Raw genomic sequence first — 23,164 nt, 5'->3', positions numbered from 1 at the left:
ATTATTATTATTATTATTATTATTATTATTATTGTTATTATTATTAACGAAAAACAAACCTGGACAACAAAAGTAACAACAACAACAACAACAAAAATAATAATAATAATAATAATAATAATAATAATAATAATAATAATAATAATAATAATAATAATAAAAGCCACACAATTTCATATTCAAAACCGCCGCCCCAACCCCAGCCCAAGATCGCCTTCCAAACTTCACGGCACAGACTTGTGACAAACCCCATCCCCCCCACCCCCATCCCCCCAAAAAAACAAATAAAAACAACCTCTCACCATTTCTTTGCAGGGAACGCCTCTCTCTCTCTCTCTCTCTCTCTCTCTCTCTCTCTCCCTTATCGTCGGGAACACAGGGAAACATCGCCTGGAGAATATTGGCATACGATACCCAGACTATCACGTACACTCACCCGAGGAAATGCATCCCACAATTCCCAGGTCTCGCTTTCACCTGAGTTCGACCTCTTTTCTCACTTTTTTTATCTCTTTCTTTCTTTCGTTGTCTGTTCATCTTCCGTTTCTTTGAATATTCTTCTTTCTTAATTTCCTCGCTTCTTCTTCAACCCTTCTTTTGAATCTTTTGCTATGTTTCTTTCTATTTTATTACATTTTTCTGATCCTTTTTGAAAATTTTCTTTTTCTTTCGTTTTTAATTTAATTATTTTTAAATGATATTCTTCGTTCTTACTCCCCCCCCCCCCCCCTTTCTTCATGTCCTTCCTCCTTAACCCGTCTTTCCTTCGTTTGCTACGCTTATTCTTTCTCTCTTCTTTTTGCTAATATTCTTTTTCAATTTTTCATAAATATTTTCTTTTCTTGGACCCAACCCTTCTTATCTCTTATTTTACCATTTCTTCTTACGTCTTTCTTTCGTTTTTTACGTTTCTCCCATTTTTCCATCCATCCTCTCTCTCGTGTATTCTTATTCCCATCTCATTTCCTCAATTCCATTCGTCACCCGAGATTCCACTGTTCATTTTCTCTGATTTGGTGAACTGCACTGATAAATGGGACGCCATAGTGAAGGCACCTAATCAATAATCGATAAGTATATTGCAATGGCACAAGAGAAGGCAAAACGTGGAGACGGGAACTTTCTATTTATAGCTCTCTCTCTCTCTCTCTCTCTCTCTCTCTCTCTCTCTCTCAACTTTCTTTTCCATCGTATCTGTATCAAAATCATACGAGAAAATCACGAATTTTTAACACTGCATTTTGACATTGCTGAGAAACCATTCTCTCTCTCTCTCTCTCTCTCTCTCTCTCTCTCTCTCTCTCTCTCTCTATAATTAAGCTAAACTGTCTATTTAGTAATACTTAAACTAACATTATTAGAAAAATCCTGAATTTAAAATACTGTATTACGGAACTGTTAACAAATAACTAAAATGACTTAACATATTTCTATCATTATTAGAGGAATTAACTAAAAAAAATAACACCAGCTTTATATGAATAACTTATAAAAACATACCTAATAAAACATAAAACGTCTGAACTACGGTATGCGAGCGATATAACGATATATTAAAACGATACAAGAAACCCGAATACAACGCCTAGAGAGAAACCGTCAGAAATGGAATAGTCTCCCATATAACCAAGGAAAATAAAAACCTCCGTTTTCTTTGAGAGTTTAGACCAATCTTCGGTGAGTGAAGGGATATTTTCTATTATGGTTAACCCCAACGATTCTTTTAAAGTAGATGAGACCTTGGAGGGTATACGCCGATACTGCTTTATCATTTCTGGGGTATTTTTTAATATATATCTTTGATGTCACACTGATAACCATTACGGTAACTTCACGGGTCGGGGGGAAGGGCTATACCCCCAAATGTAATACAAAGGTTGCTGTATTGCTGTAATTTCTAGGCACTAATAACCTAAATCTTGTGACGCCAGTTTGAATTAGTTAGAGTTACCGTAAATCAATCAATCTGTAGTTTGTACACAATTGTTAAAATTTAAGTACAATATGAAGCAGTGATAATCACTCGACGAACCAAAATTAAAATAATAATTTGTAAATAGTTCTTAAACACCGAAACTAGTATTAGTAGTACTAAAACAACGATACTAGTATTACTAGCACTAAAACACTGAAAATAGTGATTAAGATAAAAAAAATTAAATTAAAAAAATGTGCTTTTGAGAACATAACCTTACACCTCACGATAACATTACTGTTACTGTAAACTATGGTATATCAGGGTACAGATTGAAATGAAAATTCGACGACGTCAAAATTTTTTTTTTTTTTGTTTTTTTTTTTTTTTTTTTCAGGAATCTTTTGAAAAATAAAGGTTTCTTCATGGAAGAAATAAAATTTAATTTTTTTTAATGCCGCGCCATTTTAAATTCTGTAATATATGTACATAATTATTCTCCTAAAATGAATAAAATATTCGTTTTTATTCTAAGCCAAATAAGCAAATAAATAAATCTAGATCTTTAAACAATGTATAGGTCTCCACGATCCATCTCTCTCTCTCTCTCTCTCTCTCTCTCTCTCTCTCTCTCTCTCTCTCTCTCTCTCTCTCTCTCTCTCAGTATTTTAGGTAACTTTAAGGACTCTCTCTTTCCCTGTCTCTCAAGCTCTCTCTCAATATTTTGGGTAAAGTTAAAGACTCTCTCTCTCTCTCTCTCTCTCTCTCTCTCTCTCTCTCTCTCTCTCTCTCTCTCTCTCCGTACCTTTTTAAGCACCCCTTTACAAACTACCATTAAATTCAACGAAACGAATCATATAATACCGGAATTTCATGCAGATCCTGAATATCGCCCTGTGATAATCTAACGAGAGACGATCAGCGCAAAATAAAAACCAAACGAAAGCCATTTAAAACACTTAAAAAAACACACAAAAACTCAAAACTCAATGGAAAATATTCTTTTCTATCAACTCCAAACACTGGCGACACACCCTGGTTCTACACAGGGCTGCCAATTCCTTTTCGACGGACAAAAATGACACCGACGACATCGTCTCCAGCAGTGCTACCAACCGAGACCGCCTGCATCTCTATACTACGCCCCGCGGATATTGAAGATTAAAGCCATAGGCCAAAAGCGTCCTGTAGAAGGATTCGGCGGGCCTTTGATCTAGAATTTTAGGTTTTTGGCCCTTTTTTTCATTCAATAAGGAGTAAGATGTCTTTAGACGGTATCCGTTTCCGGAGAAGAATATATACATACATACATACATATATATATATATATATATATATATATATATATATATATATATATATATATATATATATATATATTATATACTGACCGGAGACCGGTCGTTACAAATTCCAACCAGAGAGAGAGAGAGAGAGAGGAGAGAGAGAGAGAGAGAGAGAGAGAGAGAGAAGAGAGAGAGAGAGAGACTCCATTGTATTGTTTTTGTGAATTTAAATATTAGCGTTTTTTAAATTTTATAATCATGATTATGTTCTAGTATTTGACAATATAGTTGAGAGAGAGAGAGAGAGAGAGAAACTGAGAGTAAGAGAGAGAGGAGAGAGAGAGAGAGAGAGTCTCCATTGTATTGTTTTGTAATGTAATTATTAATTATTTTTTTATTTTATAATAATAATTATGTTCTAGTATTTAAATATAGTTGAGAGAGAGAGAGAGAGAGAGAGAGAGAGAGAGAGAGAGAGAGAGAGAGAGAGAGAGATCTCCCATGGTTCTTGTTTTGTAATGTAATTATCAATTATTTTTTTATTTTATAATAATGATATGTTCTAGTATTTAAATATAGCTGAGAGAGAGAGAGAGAGAGAGAGAGAGAGAGAGAGAGAGAGAGTCTCCATTGTATTGTTTTGTAATGTAAAAATTAATGTTTTTTCAATTTTATAATTATGATTGTGTTCTAGTATTTACAATATAGCTGAGAGAGAGAGAGAGAGAGAGAGAGAGAGAGAGAGAGAGAGAGAGAGAGAGAGAGAGAGAGTTTCCATGGTCTTGGTTTGCAATGTAATTATTAATGATTTTTCTATTTTATAATTTTATCGATAGCGATTATGTGACTAGTTTTACATTTGATAGTGAAGAGAGGAGAGGGAGAGAGAGAGGGAGAGAGAGGAGAGGAGAGATTTAGGAGAGGAGAGAGAGGGGGGTTCCTTCATTGTTATTGTTTTTGTCATGTTAGTATTAACGTTTTTTTAAATTTTATAATTATTATTTGTTCTAGTTTTACAATATTAGTTGAGAGAGAGAGAGAGCAGAGAGAGAGAGAGTCTCCATTGTAATGTTTTTTCAATTATAAGTAAGCTTTATGTTCTAAAGTATTTACAATATCTTTGGAGAGAGAGAGAGAGAGAGAGAGAGGAGAGAGAGAGAGAGAGAGAGAGAGAGAGAGAGAGAGAGAGAGAGAGAGTCTCCATTGTATTGTTTTGTAATGTAATTATTATGATTTTTTTTTATTTTATAATAATAATTATGTTCTAGTTATTTAAATAGAGTTAGAGAGAGAGAGAGAGAGAGAGATAGAGAGAGAGAAGAGAGAGAGAGAGAGGCGAGAGAGTCTCCATTGTTTGTTTTTAATGTAATTTATTATATTTTTTTATTTTTAATATAATTGTGTCTAGTATTTAAAATATAGTTGAAGAGGAGAGAGAGAGAGAGAGAAGAGAGCGCGAGAGAGAAGAGAGAGAGAGAGAGAGTAGAGGTCTCCATTGTATTGGTTTTGTCATGTATTATTAGTTATTTTTTATTTTAATAATAATTGATTGTGTTTTCTAGTCTTTAAATATAGTTGATAGAGAGAGCGAGAGAGGAGAGAGAGAGAGAGGAGAGAGAGTCTCCATTGTTTAATTGTTTTGTAATGTAAATATTAATGTTTTTTAATTTTATAATAATGATTATGTTCTAATATTTAAATATAGTTGAGAAGAGAGAGAGAGAGAGAGAGAGAGAGAGAGGGAGTCTTCAGTGGATTGTCTTGTAATGTAATTATTAATGTTTTTTTTATTTTATATTTATGCGCTAGTATTTACAATATAGGTGAGAGAGAGAGACAGAGAGAGAGAGAGAACATTCTACTCCAAAGAGAAATATTCGCAATGGCATCATTTTTACGGGTCTTTAAGTTTGTCTATTCCCCTTGAAGAGAATAAAATTATCGAGGGGCAGAAAAAATGAAGTATAATTTTTCTTTTACCCCACCCCCCCAAAAAAAATAATAACACACACACACAGAACGCGCATAAGCAATTCTACCTCGGTCGGGGTTCAATTCTGAGCGCAACGCTTCAATATACAAATCGATGGAACGCCATTTTAAAGAAACGAAAACAGGCTACAGGAACGTTGCTACTCAAAAAAACTGTATAACTATATAACACTGTAGCCTACATAATCATCCTATCTATTTTTAACTGGAAAAATCATGCGTATTTGAGTTCTGTCTTGCTATGAGCTATTTCTGTAAAATCTGACCTAATATGTAATGAAAAATATTTTTTCTTTTACTTCATCGCCCAAAAACTTGTGAAGATTAACAGACGCATAAGTTAGCGACTGTTAACTCGTATGGGCTCGTAAAGACTGAGAGAGCGAACTAAAGAGCTAAATATAATCATCATTTTCGAAGACTTGAAAGCAAATCGTTATGACTATGGCTATCTAAGGTATAATAACTGCAATTCTGTTAGAAGACATTAATCATCACCTTTGAAGTGTTGTTTGTTTGTTTGTTTGTATGGTGCTTTTACGTTGCATGGAACCAGTGGTTATTCAGCAACGGAACCAACGGCTTTACGTGACTTCCGAACTACGTCGAGAGTGATGAACTTTTATCACCAGAAATACACATCTCTCACTCCTCAATGGAATGGCCGAGAATCGAACCCACGACCACCGAGGTGGAACGCCAACACCATACCAACCACGCCACTGAGGCGCTTTTAAAGTGTTGTTAAGAGGATACATTACGGGGTTTCTGAGTTTTCAACCAAGTCCTGTCTAGGGGGAAAACTCAGCAACTGATAATATTGGTCGCATAAATTAAGATGACAACTGTATTAAAATCTTATATACCTTCTCGATTTAATTTTATATTAAAAAAAGTCAATAAGATTTATTTTCCGAATGCTATCTCTCTCTCTCTCTCTCTCTCTCTCTCTCTCTCTCTCTCTCTCTCTCTCTCTCTCTCTCTCCAGTCAGTAATATGTATGCATGTATGTATACAAAAACGCAAAACTCTAAACACATCATCATCAACACAGAATTTTAGATACTCTTAAGTTTCGTCTAAAGAATTAAGACAGATATAGGAACTCTCCCATTTCTTGAAGACACCCGATCGACAGAAAGAACGTCTGTGAATTAAGTCTACACACAAACACACAAGTACACACACACACACACACACGTGTATATTTATACACATGGGATCTGTTTGTGTCTATGAGGTCTAATAAATTAAAACCCAACGGCGGAAAATATTAAAATCAATTCAGAAAGAAATTGGCCTCATTCCTTTCGTTCAAAACAGACAAAACTCAACTTCCATTTTTTTTATTTATAATCTCGGAAAACGAAAATGACGAAAACATAGGTATTCAAAACCTAAGTAAATTAAACGGGAGAAACTCATCAATTAGCAAAATGCAATTTGAAAAAAAACAGGTATGATTGACATTACTGCAAAATGTATTTGCAAAAACAGCAACCCAGTTATTATTATTATTATTATTATTATTATTATTATTATTATTATTATTATTATTATTATTATTATTATCATAGAAACCCAAGTGCTGTTACTATTAATAATAATAATCATCATCATCATCCATCATCATCAATTTTTCATATTATTATTATAGGAAACCAATTGTTGTTACTAATAATAATAATAATAATAATAATAATAATAATAATAATAGCAATAATATAATAATAATAATAATAATAATAATAACAGTAAAAGAAATATCCAAAGCATAAAAAAAGGAAAGGTCTCTCTCTCAGGGACGGATGTTGATAAACGCCAGATTAAGAAAAAAAAAATAAAAAAAAAAAATAAAATAAAACCCCTTCCTGAGGAACACACCTTCCGTACCTCTATCCTTCGTAATATCGCCGACGCCCGCCGGAATAACAATGCCACTTCCAACTCTATGTCTTAGGGGGAAGGGGAACGAGAGAGAGAGAGAGAGAGAGAGAGAGAGAGAGAGAGAGTGAGAGAGAGAGAGAATGGCGTCCCCGAAATAAGAGCTAAGAATAGCGAAGCAGGGAGAAGGGAGAAGGGAGGGATGGATGGATGGATGGAGGGAGCGAGGGAGGGGGGAGCAGCCACATGAAAAGAGATGGAAGAAGTATATTTGCGAGTTCCAAGATGGCGCTGTTTCTGGCGCTGGGAGTCTGATTTGGCAAATCCCTCTTATATTTACATTCACGAAACGGAGGCATGGGACTGCATACATTTATTCCCCGGGAAATAAGAGTGGGGATATATGAGAGAGAGAGAGAGAGAGAGAGAGAGAGAGAGAGAGAGAGAGAGAGAGAGAGAGAGAGAGAGAGAGAGAGAGAGTCTTACTAAATGAGATGGAGATAAATGTAAGAAAAATTATTTTGGGGCGGGATGATCATTAGTGCCAGAGGACAGACACACACACACACACACACACACACACACACAGAGAGCAGAGAGAGAGAGAGAGAGAGAGAGATTACATAGTATTAAAAAAAACCACGACGATTTCCTGACTGTACTCGTTTCTTTTTTAACACAGGGACGTGAGAATGGGAATCTGGCTAAAGTGAGCAAGAAAGCTTTCTTTTAAGTTTCCTGTCGTAAGAATCAAATTCAATTGTGAAATTAATATTGTTGCGTGACGTTAAATGTATGATTTGAACATATGAGTCTTCATATGCATATGAATAGGTTTACACACACATACCTACATACATACACACACACACACACACACACACACACACACACACATATATATATATATGGATATTTCCTTTACTATTCTTACTATTACTACTATATATATATATATATATATATATATATATATATATATATATATATATATATATATATATAGATATATATTATATCTAAACTTAGTAAGAACTTGGTGAGCTAGAACTTGGTGGATCTGAGCTCCACCAATGAAATGAAATCAAGAAACACTCGCTGTTACAACTTTCAGAAAAGTATTTGAGAGAGTTTTAGAACAATCTTCAATTTACTGGGACAACCACCCAATAGTAACTTTAAAACAGCCTTTACAAATTCCTGTCAATCTGTGAACTGCACAAGATCAGATTAAAGAGGATTCAGTGAACCTGTATAACATCTAAGCTGATCTTCACATAAGTAGCGTTTGTGATTATATGATTATCTATAACCAACATAAAAAAATGGTCAATGAATCTAAGAACACAGACAATTAAGTAGAAACTAATAAAACATAATTTCCACGACATTAGTATTACTAATATCTTGGGCGAAAGAACAGAAAATTATACACATCTTGTTATAGTTTCAAATGCTTCCTTTTGCAGGGAATGTTAGCATTCACAATCAATAATAATACGATCTCTCTCTCTCTCTCTCTCTCTCTCTCTCTCTCTCTCTCTCTCTCTCTCTCTCTCTCTCTCAGTATTTTGGGTAACTTTAAGAACTCTCTTTCTCTGTCTCTCACGCTCTCTCTTAATATTTTGGGTAACGTTAAAGATTCTCTCTCTCTCTCTCTCTCTCTCTCTCTCTCTCTCTCTAATCTACACTTTAATCAGGCAACTACAGCCTTAATTAAAGTGGCATTTTCAGCCCTATAACAATTCAGTAACCGAATTTACCTGACCATTTCACCCAGTTACCGCTTTTCCTTCCCCAAAGAATAAATAAATAAAAATGATAAGAAAACACTTCATAAAACGATGATTGTAAGAGAGAATGACTTGAAGAAAGCGTTGTTGTACTGTCAGAGAAATGAGATAAGATAAAAGAAAGCAAAACACGAATTCTGCTCTCGACCACTCGTTAAACGAAATGCAACATTTGAAAGTTCGTCAAAACATTATGAAATGGCTGATTGAATACGATTTTCGGACACAAAGAATCTACTGTGAATTCAAGATGATACCGAAAAGATTATTTGTAATATGCCTCATCAGAAATTAAAAAATGAATCATACTGATATGTTGAGTTTCGCTGTTTAAAATGTTATTTTAAGTACCCCAAAAAATCCCTTTTTAAATATTAAGCAAAGATCGCAGTGTGAATTCAAGATGATTCTTAAAATGTTATTTTTAGGAAGTTCTAAAAATATACTTTATATAGGTAGTAGGTTAAGAATCAACTGTGATTTCTAGATGAGACTGACAAAGGTAATTATAAGAAGTACTAAAATGTCACATTTCCTTATGAATGCCATACCAAGACAAGAAACAGTATCTACCTCAAACCTCGCTACCCTGATTAAAATCAGAGTCGCATACTTCAAAACACTAAATTAAGAGACTCTGAAAGCAACGAATCCCTTCACCTTCTACCACCCACCCCCTCACCAGAGAAGTCAAATTCAGTCATTCCCACGACCCCGCTGCCCTTCATTGTTGATCGTAAATAAATGAAGGCATCATATCGATCAAGAGCGAGAGGGGAATATATATTCTGTCAGACCGCGGAGCTTCGTCGACCTGAATGTACTGTAAGTGAGAATTTGAAAATAGGTCCCTTATTTTTGGAGGAGGAGGAGGAGGAGGAGGAGGAGGAGGAGGAGGAGGAGGAGGAGGAAGAGGAGGAGGAGGAGGAGCAGGAGCAGGAGCAGGAGCAGCAGGAGGAGGAGGAGGAGGATGAGGAAGAGGAGCAGGAGCAGGAGCAGGAGGAGCAGGAAAAGCAGGAGCAGGAGAAGGAGGAGGAGGAGGAGGAGGAGGAGGAGGAGAAGGAGCAGGAGGAGGAGCAGGAGGAGGAAGATAAAAGATGACTAAGTTGAAGGCCTCTAAAATAACTGGTTCTTGACTCTTCGTGGTAAGCCCGGAGGTCCAATAAGCAGCTCTAAGTTCTAAGATACATAACTAATAAAGTAGCAAGTCCAAATATAAATACTAAGCGTCATATATCTTGAATCTAATAGAGCATTTGTTATCAATATCACTAGCACGTTCCGAATTCGGTCAGCTTAAAATTCAAAGCAGTTAACTGTTATCATCCATCACCAATGAGTATCGTGTTTTGACTTAATACAATACTTCGCGAATTATGACTTTTATTTGCAGAATATTCAGATAAAATTAAGACCGAGACTTAATCAGAGTACGAAACACGCCATTATCTTACTTGACGTAGAATATGTAAGTGAAACTGAAGTGAAATGTAATCACGCACACACAAAAAATACATATGAATATAATTACCAGTATGACCTACCTGTTTGACCAAACTAGGCTTAAAGAACCCCACAATTAAATGTATGAATGTTATTACGTATGTTTATCAAAGTACCGTTTATTGTAATGAACTTCTTTCATGGAATGCTTAATTTAGAATAATAATTATAAATGCTATTAAATAAAATATACAAAAAAAACATGAAATTGACGGCAGACGAAATAAGAGTTTAATTTGCACACGTCATCAATAATGATGAAAGCATTATAGCCTTATAGCATAAAAGATTAAAAAAAATTTTTTTTAAGGAAATTAATTCTCAATATATTCGAACCCTATTTTCCCTTGGTTTAATACAAGATGTCGATGCAGAGGCCGACGGCGTGGAAAACCCACTGTTTTTAATTAGCACCGTGAAGTGGCTGATGATCATAAGATCCTTAAATAAACTGAATTTACTTGAGAGAATCGTGAATTCAACATCACTTTTGATAAATGATATTTTAAAGTTAAGGAATGCATTTCACGAATGCAATAATTATGAAAAAACTTGATTATGTTAAAATGAAAATAACCCTCGTTTAGAAGCATAAGATGAGCGAAAAACAGTCTATGTAAAAATTAACTAATTAGAATACTGTTAATCTTGATACTATATTTCTCTATTATAACGTTAACTGCCTTAGGACACTATCTTTTACAACTGTATGTTGAGTCTCGTTTTGAATTCTGTTTCCCTTAGAGACGAATTCATATTAACGCTTTGGTTATAACTTTCAACTTTAGTCTACTTCAAGCCTAGTCGCTGGTGGTGCAGAAAAAGCACATTAAATCATTTTTTAAAAATTTTCGTTTTAAAAATTCTTACCTAAAGTTCAGAAATTGATAAAACAAAGTGAATTACTCTCAATGACAGAGGAAGTTAATAAACCTCGAATAGGATTTAATTGCTCGGCGAAGCTTTTTTTTTTTTTAGAAGAATTTAAAGTATAAATATTTAAAGCTGGAAAAAATAAATATTAAACGTGCAAGTTGTTAGAAATATCAGTCAGTGTGGTATTCACAGCCATGAAGGGGGGGAAGGAAGGAGGAGGGGGGGGGGGGGGGTGCAAAGCAAAGAGGGGGCGTGCTTACCGTGCGTGAAGAGAGAGGGCTGTGGCTTACCTCTCTCGGTTCCTGTGGGCATCTCCGGAGCGCTGACGGCCCCGTCGCTCTCGTCTTCGCTGGCGGCGGCGGGTCCTCCCCGGGACTCGAACCTCACCCCGCGATGCCTGGAGGAGTGTCTGGGCAGGGAGTTGGAGCGCGTCGCCCCCATGCCCGGCGGGGCCCCGGCGTGGTGGGCACCGCGGGCCCTGGCCAGGAGGGACGACCTGGGTAACGTCACTTCGGTGTCGCTGGCGTAGTCGACGGAGCGCGTCCTCTGTCGCAGGGCGCTGAGTCGTCTCATGGTTTCCTGGTAGCGCTCTAGGGTTGTGCGGTCGGTGACCTGGGCACCCGAAGGGTACTGCAGGGTGGCGGCCTTCAGGCGCCGCGCCGAGGGCCCGCTGCCTTCGTAGTCGCTCAGGCTCTCGCGCTCGGTGGCCGGAAGCCGCTGGTCGCTGAGGGTCCTCGCCAGGCGAGGTCGGCCGACGCTGGCTCGCCCCAGGGTCCCGTAGGAGGTCACGTCCGGCCCCCGGAGGTGGGCGCCGGCCAGCAGCTCGTCCGGCGGAGGTCCGTAGAAGGCGTGCACGCGTTCGGCTAAGGACTCGAGCGTTTTGGGGTAGGATCGCTCGTAGGGCGTGAAGTGCTGCTGCTGTTGGGGTCTGGGCTGTTCGGTGATGACGGGGGGCGGGGGCTGGTAGTACCGGTCCAAGTCCGGACCTTGGGGAGGCCTTGGGGGGGCCCCGTAGGGGGGCATGGGTCCCCCCGGGGGTCCCGCTTGGCGGGCACTTCTGGGCTGGTAGCCTGGATGGGTGGCGTGAGGACCCATCTGCAACCCGGGAGGCGCCCCGGGCGGGACCTGAGGGACGCCGTAGGGGCCCTTGCCCGGGATGCCTCTCGTGCCGTAGTAGATGAGCGGCTCCTCGTGCCTGAGGGCAGACATGTTCTCCGGCGGGCGGTACCGAGGCAGTGTGCTGAATCTAGATTCCTGAGATGGGGGCACTCCCGGCGGAGGCCTCGAAGGTGGCGGGGGAGGGCGGCCGCCGCCCATAGCACCCAGGCGAAGGGTGTCGTCGTTGCTGTTGGAGTCTTCCAGGGGCTCTTCCTCGTACTCCTTTTTGATCACCACCACGGGCGGGGGCTTCGGCTCGTGCCGGCTGGGCTGCGGGGAGGGGGGCGCCCCTCGGCCGCCCCGCCGGGACCTGGTGGTCAGCAGGAGGCGACGGGGGATGCTCATGATGATGACCACGTCGTCCAGCCCCATGCGGGTCACGTCCACGAGGTTCACGGCCAGGATCTCGTCCCCGACCCTCAGGCAGCCCGAGTTGTAGACGGGGGACTCGAGGGCGATGCGGGAGATGAAGACGCCGTCCGAGCGGTCGGCTCCGTTGCCCTCCCGGATGTAGAGGCCCAGAGTCTGGCCGGGGCGCTTCACGATCTCCACCATCTGCACGCTGAATTTGACGTTCTGCAAAGGGCATTGTCGACCAAATCATTAGACACCAAGATGAGAGGCAGCAGGGAAGTAAGTTGTTGCTAGTTGTGAGATGTTCAATGGAATGCGTTATGCAAATATGAAATATTTTAATATTTTAATGATGGCAAACCTAAAAATAAAAATCAATAAATAACTTGACTTTAAGTATAAAGAATAAAAAGATTCATGGACGACAAGTTAAGGATTATGACAGACAAAGAAATAAATATAATTAATAAATAAATAAACAAAACTACAACAGCACAGCAAAAATGAGAATATCTTAATACTTGAATGTTCGTAATCTACAAAAAGAAGTTAACTTTAACATTAAAGAATAAAACATTATTCAAAGACGATAAATGCAGAATTCTGACGAACGAATCCACACAGCATAGCAACAATGTCAATAATCAACGAATTAACAACACAAAAAATAGATGAAAAAACACCAAACTCAACGACAACGAAAAACGCAAAACTTTACAATAAGACTTCCAGTTCAAATAAAACAACAGGAGACGACAAACAATGAAATACCGATGCCAGAAGACAAATCCAATAAAAAAAATAAAATAAAATTGTTCAGAGGAAAAATTCTAGACTCGAAGTTCGGTCAATTGGGCGGTCCTCGACAAACAAAAAAAAGAAACGCTAAGTAAACAATATCGAGAAACAGATGGACAAGTAGACAGACAGGGAGGAAGAAAGACGTGCACAGAGAGAGAGAGAGAGAAGCTCACTCTATAAACAGTAAAGAAGGACGTATGAACAAGCAGACTGAAAGAAGAAAAGGAGAGAGAGAGAGAGAGAGAGAGAGAGAGAGAGAGAGAGAGAGAGAGAGAGAGACATACAATAAATAAGCAGGCAGACGAACGTACAAGGAAGCAGACGAACAACACACACTGGTTACTATTCTGCAGTTTTAAAAAATGAAAAAGGGAATTTTACAAACCACCCACAAGAGAGAGAGAGAGAGAGAGAGAGAGAGAGAGAGAGAGAGAGAGAGAGAGAGAGAGAACAAAACCAGTCGACAATTAGAAAAAAAATAATAAAAGCTGAAAAACGAACTATTAAAAACCACCCCCAACAAACACCCACCTGGGCCACCAGGAAGCGCTTGGCCTGGTCGTACGCCTGACGACTCAGGGTGCGAGGATCAAGCAGGCGGACGACCATCTCCCCGCGCCGCTCGACCGCCTCGAGGGCGGCTGCCGTTGAGGCGTCGTGGTCATTCTCCACGGTCTCGATCTGACGGAAGATTTCGGTGCTTATCCCGCTTACCTGAAGGAGGAGGAGGAGGTAGAGAGAGATGGTGATTAAATTATTATTATTATTATTATTATTATTATTATTATTATTATTATTATTATTATTATTATTATTACTGATTTTGTTGTTACCACTGAAATCAAGTAGAAATTATTGTTTTACTGAGACATTTCATTATTATTAATATTATTATTAGCTTTTGTTGTTACCACTGAAACCAAGTAGAAATTCGTGTTTTACTAAGGACTTTATTATTATTATTATTATTATTATTATTATTATTATTATTATTATTATTATTATTATTATTATTATTAATGAGACCGATCAAAAGTTTATAATTTTCCGAACCATTATTCTTACAGAGTAGGACATCAATACGCGAGAAAAAAAAAATAATGGAAAAACCTACCAAAGAAATAAACAACAAATAAATCAAAGTAAACAACCGGAATCCAAATAAATGTATGCATGAATAATGAGATGATAAACGAAGAAGTAAGAAAAGGAGAGAAGGCTTATTCTAACAGGGGCTGTATACCCCAAAATTCAATTAAGCGACCTTTGACCTCTTATAGACAATGGCACCCAGGTCAATGCTCCCAGCCGGTTTTGAAGTCCTAAAAATTCCAGAGAGAGAGAGAGAGAGAGAGAGAGAAGAGAGAGAGATTCCACCTCCCATGACTTTCCAGTGGTTTAAAGCTTGGTGTGTGTGTGTGTGTGTGTGAGAGAGAGAGAGAGAGAGAGAGAGAGAGAGAGAGAGAGAGAGAGAGTCTTTCCCATGCTTTCATTTTCACAGATCTCCACTCAAGCTGAATATCCATGTTTCAAGAGAGAGAGAGAGAGAGAGAGAGAGAGAGAGAGAGAGAGAGAGAGAGAGAGAGAGAGATCCCTCATTGTGTTGTGGTGTTCATTAACGACGTGAGAATAAAAAAAAAATAATGAAGCCTCGCTAATTACGTCGCCTAATTCAAGGTCGCCGCAGAGGAGCGTCAAAGCAAAGGTCATCGCATTCGACAGTAAAGGTCGCGCTTGTTTTGATAATAATTAGTAGGTTTCTCGATGTGAATTGTTGTCGAATAATACTCTCGACTTCGGATGGTCGTTAAACGGACTGTGACGTCACTAGGGCTCTCTGGAGATTTGTGTCATGTTTTGCGATTTGGTCCATTTCAGTGTATATATACTATATATATTATATATATAATATATATACTATATAATATATATATATAAATTATATGTACTTGTGTGTGTATCATATATATAATATATATATAATAATATATTATTATATATATTATATAATATAATTATATAATAGTATATATATATACATATACGTAAATTTTTTCTTCATTTACCTCAGAACATATTCTCGCTCTCTCTCTCTCTCTCTCTCTCTCTCAGAATATGTAAGTATATATAAATCATATGTATTTATATATTAATGCACACACACACACACAAACACACACACACACACATATGATTTATGTATACTTACATTTTGAGAGAGGAAGAGAGAGGAGAGAGAGAGAGAGAGAGAGGAGAGAGAGAGAGAGAGCATCTGCTGTGGAAATTAATTGAAAGTTTACTTATGAACATATATATGTATTTTATATATATACATATTTAGAGAGAGAGAGAGAGAGAGAGAGAGAGAGAGAGAGAGAGATGAGAGAGAGAGGAGAGAGAGAGAGAGCATTTGTCTGTGGTAAATTAAGAAAGTTTACTTATATTATATATATATATATATATATATATATATATATAATATATATATGTATATAATATTTATATATATTTTTAATATACAAATATATATAATTTATAAATATACATATTTTGAAGAGAGAGAGAGAGAGAGAGAGAGAGAGAGAGAGAGAGAGAGAGAGAGAGAGAGAATGAGAGAGACCCTTTTGATATCCCTTTGTATCTTTACCGTACTTTTTCATTCCACAAATCTCCACTCAAGTTGAATATTGATGTTGAGAAGAGGAGAGAGAGAGAGAGAGATGAGAGAGAGAGAGAGACAGAGAGAGAGAGAGAGAGAGAGAGAGCAATGATTCCTCTACGGTCCCAAAAACAAATATATGAAATGGAGGAAATCAAAACAAAGACAATTCATTAAAAAAATACTTAATAATATAAAAAAGCCACGTTCTTCACATCCCTTCAGACTGACGTGATCAGGATTCCTTCATCCCCTTCCAAAGAAGAAGAAGAAGAAGAGGGAGAAGAAGAAGAAGAAGACGAAAGAGAATAATCTCGTCTGGTGCCATTGTGAGCAAGACTGTGGGGGTAAGACCTATTCTTCTTTCCAACCGTAATTTTTCTCCTCCTCCTCCTCCTCCTCCTCCTCCTCCTCCTCCTCCTCCTCCTCCTCCTCCTCCTCCTCCTCCTCCTCCTCCTCCTCCTCCTCATTTCATTTATTTCTCGGCTCCCTCCCCCTTTTTTAGAATTCTCACTTCCCCCAAATTACCGTTGCACACAAACACGGTGATTGCAAATGCAGGAAATCACAAAAGGAGGTTCTTAATCAGTCCTTTTTGACTCTTCATTATGCCCACTGGAAGCAGGTGGTGGATTTTTGCATGGGGGAGGAGGTACCTGGGGTGGGGGTATATTGTGGGGGGATGGGGAACTGTGGGGAGGATGGGAAAGCGAGGGGAAAATGAAAAATCAAGAAAAATCAAGTAAAACTGTCTTAGTGAGATAAATATACATTTTTTCATTGCATATATTATAAATAAGGAGTAGTTTATTTTCAATGTGGTAGTTAGTCACAAGAATTTTTTTTAAAGAAGCATAGAAACTAAAAATATTTTTTTCAAAGAAACAGAAACTAAAAAATAAAGTTTTCTCAGAACATAAAGGAGAAAAGCTATTGGCTAATGTAAATGAAAGTTTAAGATTTTTTTTTTTTTTTTTGAGTACTTAACGCACGAGGAGCTTTTTTCCAAAAAAAAATATGAGAGCAATGTTTTTTTCATACCTTAACGTTAGGAAAAAAATTCTCAGGGCTAATAAGTGTCAATCATATATAATTCAAAAATGGCTTGGATGAAAGCAATAATATTATTCATTCGGATATTATGCTTAAAAAAGACATAATGAAAATTTACATACTGAAAGCCCTGATCTTGGTCGTTTATCAATATATATATGTTATATATATATATATATATATATATATATATATATATATATATATATATATATATATATAAATGAATAATTATCACATCACCGTGATTCATGATAAATCATTCGTTCTAACAAATGCCCTTTAATATCTAATTCGCTCTACCTCGGAATTGATAAATTTTTCGTACCGAAAGGGAATTTTTTAGTTGATAATAATTTCGTCCCCTCATGGGATCGAACCATTCGTCCAGTGAACGAGAACGAAATCAGAACGGACAGTGACGTTATCTGATTTCGTTCTCGTCCACTGGACGGTGGTTCGATCCCATGAGGGGACGATATTATTATCAACTAAAAAATTCCCCTTCGGTATGGAAATATATCAATTCGAGGTAGAGCGAATTAGATATTAAAGGACATTTGTAGCTCGAACGATATATATATATATATATATATATATATATATATATATATATATATATATATATATATATATATATATATATATATATATATGTGTGTGTGTGTGTGTGTGTCTGTGTGTGTGTGCGTGTGTGTGTTCAGGGAAGGTGAGAATGAAAAAATGCCAAAATAAATATCAGACATCCTTGGAGCATCTACGTTGACGTGTCACCGATATATAAAAAAAAATTCTTATAACGCCTAATAGAGCCTAATACTCATGTGGGTTTTGCGAAATAGCATAAAAACATTTAGAGCATTTCCGTCCCATTTACTCACACCTACTCAAGTCAAAAATATGTATTCCTCCCTGAGTACAGTGAGAAATAGTCCTCATTCACCCGAGTATTCATCACCTGAAATAACGTATCGGGGACAGGTAAACTACCAAATGTACTGGGTAGAATGTTTTCAGGCAAAAACGAAAACTGAAATGGAATTGGTTTGAGGGGGAGAAGTGTGTAAGCAAGCTTTTCCTTCTTTGAGACAAAAATGTCTACTATCCACTTTATTATATATGGTGGTTCCTTAATGTAAAGTCCAAATTACAGGCAATTTCGTATACTGTTGATTGTTTCACCTAGTTTGAACGTCGTGCATGTTCTAAATTACACTGAGGTGTCATGTTTCTAAATTACACCGAGGTGTCATTTTTCTAAATTACACCGGTGTCATTTTTCTAAATTACACTGAGGTGTCATTTCTCTAAATTACAGTGAGGTGTCATTTTTCTAAATTACACTGAGGTGTCACTTTTCTAAATTACACGGAGGTGTCATTTTTGTAAGATAAATTTCACACTGTCACCCTGGCGTTTGTAAAATATTTTCCATTTTGTGATATTATAAGCTGGCCCAGTCGAAACAGCCTCTCTGTGAGTTGACGAAATTGTAAACATATGAAAAACGTTTTGCATGATACATGAATTAACTGAAGAATAAGTACACAAGGAAGGAAATTTGGAATTTGGTGTTAATAAGAAATTGAAGGTGATGGATATCTATAGATAAGCGACCCACCTCCTTTTCTAAACTAAGGCAAGTTGCTGCCAGAGACTATTCTTAAATATTTTGGCTCTCAGTTATAATGGCGAACAAGCCCTTTTGAGTTTTAGGAAGGAATTACATAAAAAAAACACTTTGAAGTTTTAGGAAGGAAGTACATAAAAAAACTTTTGAGTTTTAGGAAGGAATTACATAAAAAAAACACTTTTAAGTTTTAGGAAGGAAGTACATAAAAAAACTTTTGAGTTTTCTTTTATTTTGGAAGGGATACATAAAAAAACACTTTTAAGTTTTAGGAAGGAAGTACATAAAAAAACTTTTGAGTTTTAGGAAGTAATTACATAAAAAAAACTTGTTTTAGGAAGGAATTACATAACAAAAAAACTTTTGAGTTTTAGGAAGGAATTACACAAAAAAAAAACTTTTGAGTTTTAGGAAGGAATGACATTGCAAAAACTTTTGAGTTTTAGGAAGGAATTACATAAAAAAAACTTTTGAGTTTTAGGAAGGAATTACATAAAAAAATGAAAATCAACAACTACAAATTAAAAACTTTATGAACGACTTGAGGTCGTCCAACTGAGTTTCATAAATCCTGCATACCATTTTGTTAAACAATAATAATAATTCTCCGCCTTCCTGTGCATCATCAAATAACGTCATGTGCCTCTCTTTAAACCAATTCAAAGCACCAATTGACAGTCAAAAATAGACTAATTCAAAGAGATCTTACCAAGAGGAAGCAGGGAACGATAAACCAGATTATAAAGTGAAAAGTTGGCTAAGCAACCATGGGGACTTCCGATATAGATAATATATATATGTATATGTATATATATATATATATATATATATTATATATATATATATATATATATATATATAATACTGGGTCTCTCTACATGGATGGTGGGGGCATTTGTGGGACGCTCTCTTTCTTGACGCCCAACACTGCAGGGGGTGGGCGTCGGAGACAGCCAGGGTCCTTCAGTCCTTTCAAAACAGGAACCCGGCGACTATTTTCCCTTCTCCCAGAAGACGAGGATAAACGCAAGCATGTTATTTCCTTAAGTTGACAGAAGTATTTCCACCAAGCGCGGACACAGTTGCCAGATGTTGCAAGAGTGTCAGGGGGAATGTTTTTTTTTTTTTTTTCTTTTTTTTTAAGAATTTTCATATTTATAGAAAGGGCTTTAAATGGCTTCACAATAGCTTCTCGTGTCTATGAACATAATTCACTTACAAACACAATCATATCATACATACACACACACACACACACACACACACACACACACACATATATATATATATAATATATATATATATTTCTATATTTATACATATAAATATGTATATATATACATATATATATCTATATATATATATATATATATATATATATAGATATATGTCTATATATATGGTATATACATATATTATATTCTATAATATATATATATATATATATATATTAATATATATATGATATATATATATTTATATTCTACACATATAATATTATATATATACATATATATATCGTATATATATATATATATTATAATATATATATATATATATATATCTATCTGTATATCATATATTATATATATATATATATATATATATATTATACTAGTATCTATATATATATATTATATATATACATACTCCTGGTGGCTTATATGTGAAATAAATAATGTAAATGGTTTGGCTATTAAACCCGACGTGAAACTTCAAAATTAACTGCTGGACCTACTCTCAAAAAACTATGTATTATATATATATATATATGTATATATATATATATATTTAGTATATATTATATAGTATATATATATATATATTCTGCGCTTATATGAGGAATGAGAAACTATATGCAAATGATTTTTCTACCAAAACCAAAAAAGCGCGAAACTCCGAAACAACTGCCTGACCTAATCTCAAAAAACTATGTATATATATATATATATATATATATATATATATATATATATATATATATATATATATATATATATATATATATATATAGTTTCCGGGTTCTGAACACAGGCGAGAAAATACGTATTGTGTGTTTGTCTGTGGAGGGAAAAAAAATGAAACTTTGATAAAACAAAAACGCCGGTTTCATCTTAAATTCCTTCCAAAGGGTCTTGTATGACTCTGACATAGTTTTTGTTTTTTTGAGTAGGTCAGGCATTGTTTTGGAGTTTTTCGCGCCGTTTTTGGTTAGAAATCATTTGCATATATTTCTCATATAAGCGCAGAATATATATATAAATATATATATATATATATATATATATAATATATATATATATATATACTATATATATATATTCTCATATAAGCGCAGAATATATATATAAATATATATTACATATATATTATATATAATATATATATATATTATTCTCATATAGCGCAGAATATATATATATATATATATATATATATATATATATATATATATATATATATATATATATATATATATATATATATATTTCTGCGTTATATGAGAAATATATGCAAATGATTTTCTACCAAAACGGCGCGAAACTCCAAAACAATGCTGACCTACTCTCAAAAAACTATGTCAGAGTTCATACAAGACCCTTTGGAAGGAATTTAAGATGAAACCCGGCGTTTTTATCAAAGTTTCATTTTTCCCCTCCACAGACAACACACAATACGTATTTTCTCGCCTGTGTTCAGAACCCGGAAACTTTACACAAGAAATTATATGCGTATCCTAAACTTTTGAGCTCCGAACTTTGGTCATTAGTCACCTCTGTTCTTGATGACTTGGTCTGAGTTCTCTAAGAATGTGTGAAGTAGTACTGCTCACTGTTCATAAATGAGATTGTGGTGATTGTGGGCGAATGTGAATTGTGATTGTTAATACTGGCGATTGTGGGCCAAAGTGAATTGTGATTGTTAATACTGGCGATTGTAGGCGAATGCGAATTGTGATTGTTGATATTGGCGATTGTGGGCGAATGTGAATTGTGATTGTTAATACTGGCAATTGTGGGAGAATGAGAATTGTGATTGTTAATACTGGCGATTGTGGGTGAATGTGAATTGTGATTGTTAATACTGGCAATTGTGGGAGAATGTGAATTGTGATTGTTAATACTGGCGATTGTGGGAGAATGTGAATTGTGATTGTTAATACTGGCGATTGTGGGAGAATGTGAATTGTGAGTGTTCATACAGAAGGATATGGTGATTCTAGGTGAATCTGAGAGCTGAACGCATCATTCAACCGATTATTTTGATATCTATCATCTCGATTATTTTGATATCTATCATATAAGTTTTAAAATTGCTTTAAAGATATCTTTCTGAAATCATAAAAAACTGTTTAACCGAGAATGTCAGCTATTTAACATACTACCAAACATATGTACAATACAAAACTTATGTATGATAAATTCGTAAAGCAACTAAGTCTACGGGCGGAACCAGCCCCGTTTCAAGGAATCCGTTTTCAAGCCCCTTCGACGCGGCTGGGGGGGGGGGGGGGGGGGGGGGGGGGGGCGGGGGGGGGGGGGGGGGGTAGGATGAAACCCCTTTATAAACCATCTAAGTGGTCCCCACTATAACCCTGCCTAGTTTCATGCCCATCGGACCAGCCGTTTGGCCGTAATTGAATGACAGATGGACAGACATAACGACCATTATAGTAAGATAATATCTTGGTAAAGTTAACTCGTTTCTTGCCTTAAAAAAAAAAAATAAATAAAAAAATAAGGGAAAAATCAGTCACCAGATCGCAAGTTTAACCATAGAATTTACACTAGAAAACAAATAATATGACAGAAAAACAAATTTAAATTTTTTCTTACTTATCAAACCCGTAAATTAGCTACAACTTTACCCTCTATACTAGCCGATTCTGTTTGTTTGTTTGTTTGTTTGTTTGTTTGTTTGTATGGTGTTTTTACGTTGCATGGAACCAGAGATTATTCAGCAATGGGACCAACGGTTTCACGTGACTTCCGAACCACGTTGAGAGTGAACTTCTATCACCAGAAATATAATCTGTGACCCCTCAATGGAATGCCCAAGAATTGGTGGCAGGCTAAAACCAAACCGACCACGCCACTGAGGCACTTCACTAGTCTATTCAGGAAACATAAGAAAAGGCAGAGAATTCCAAATCATGAAGGCCAATGGTAACAAGAACTAACTGAATAACAGAGTTCATCATTTCTACAAAGCGTCTGTGAGACGGCAAAGCCAGGTACGCACATTAAAATGCTCGAGAGA

General features: G+C 36.4%; 1 protein-coding gene across 11 annotated transcripts in view; it reads right to left on the bottom strand.

The window, feature by feature from the left end:
• LOC135213169 (rho GTPase-activating protein 100F-like) overlaps window positions 1-23,164 on the bottom strand; it is a 341,178-nt gene that overhangs the window by 73,967 nt on the left and 244,047 nt on the right. For 9 of the 11 annotated variants that reach the window (XM_064247116.1, XM_064247117.1, XM_064247118.1 and 6 more), the window contains 2 exons: window positions 14,094-14,276; window positions 11,510-12,983 (listed from right to left, as the gene is read on the bottom strand). In XM_064247116.1, the coding sequence (XP_064103186.1) occupies window positions 11,510-12,983; window positions 14,094-14,276 (1,657 nt within the window). The remainder of the gene's footprint in view (window positions 1-11,509; window positions 12,984-14,093; window positions 14,277-23,164) is intronic. The other 2 variants (XM_064247119.1, XM_064247125.1) reach the window with 1 other exon arrangement.

Source organism: Macrobrachium nipponense, chromosome 42 (assembly GCF_015104395.2).
Source record: "Macrobrachium nipponense isolate FS-2020 chromosome 42, ASM1510439v2, whole genome shotgun sequence".
Classification (NCBI taxonomy): domain Eukaryota; kingdom Metazoa; phylum Arthropoda; class Malacostraca; order Decapoda; family Palaemonidae; genus Macrobrachium; species Macrobrachium nipponense.
This window is presented reverse-complemented; position numbering and strand designations above follow the sequence as displayed.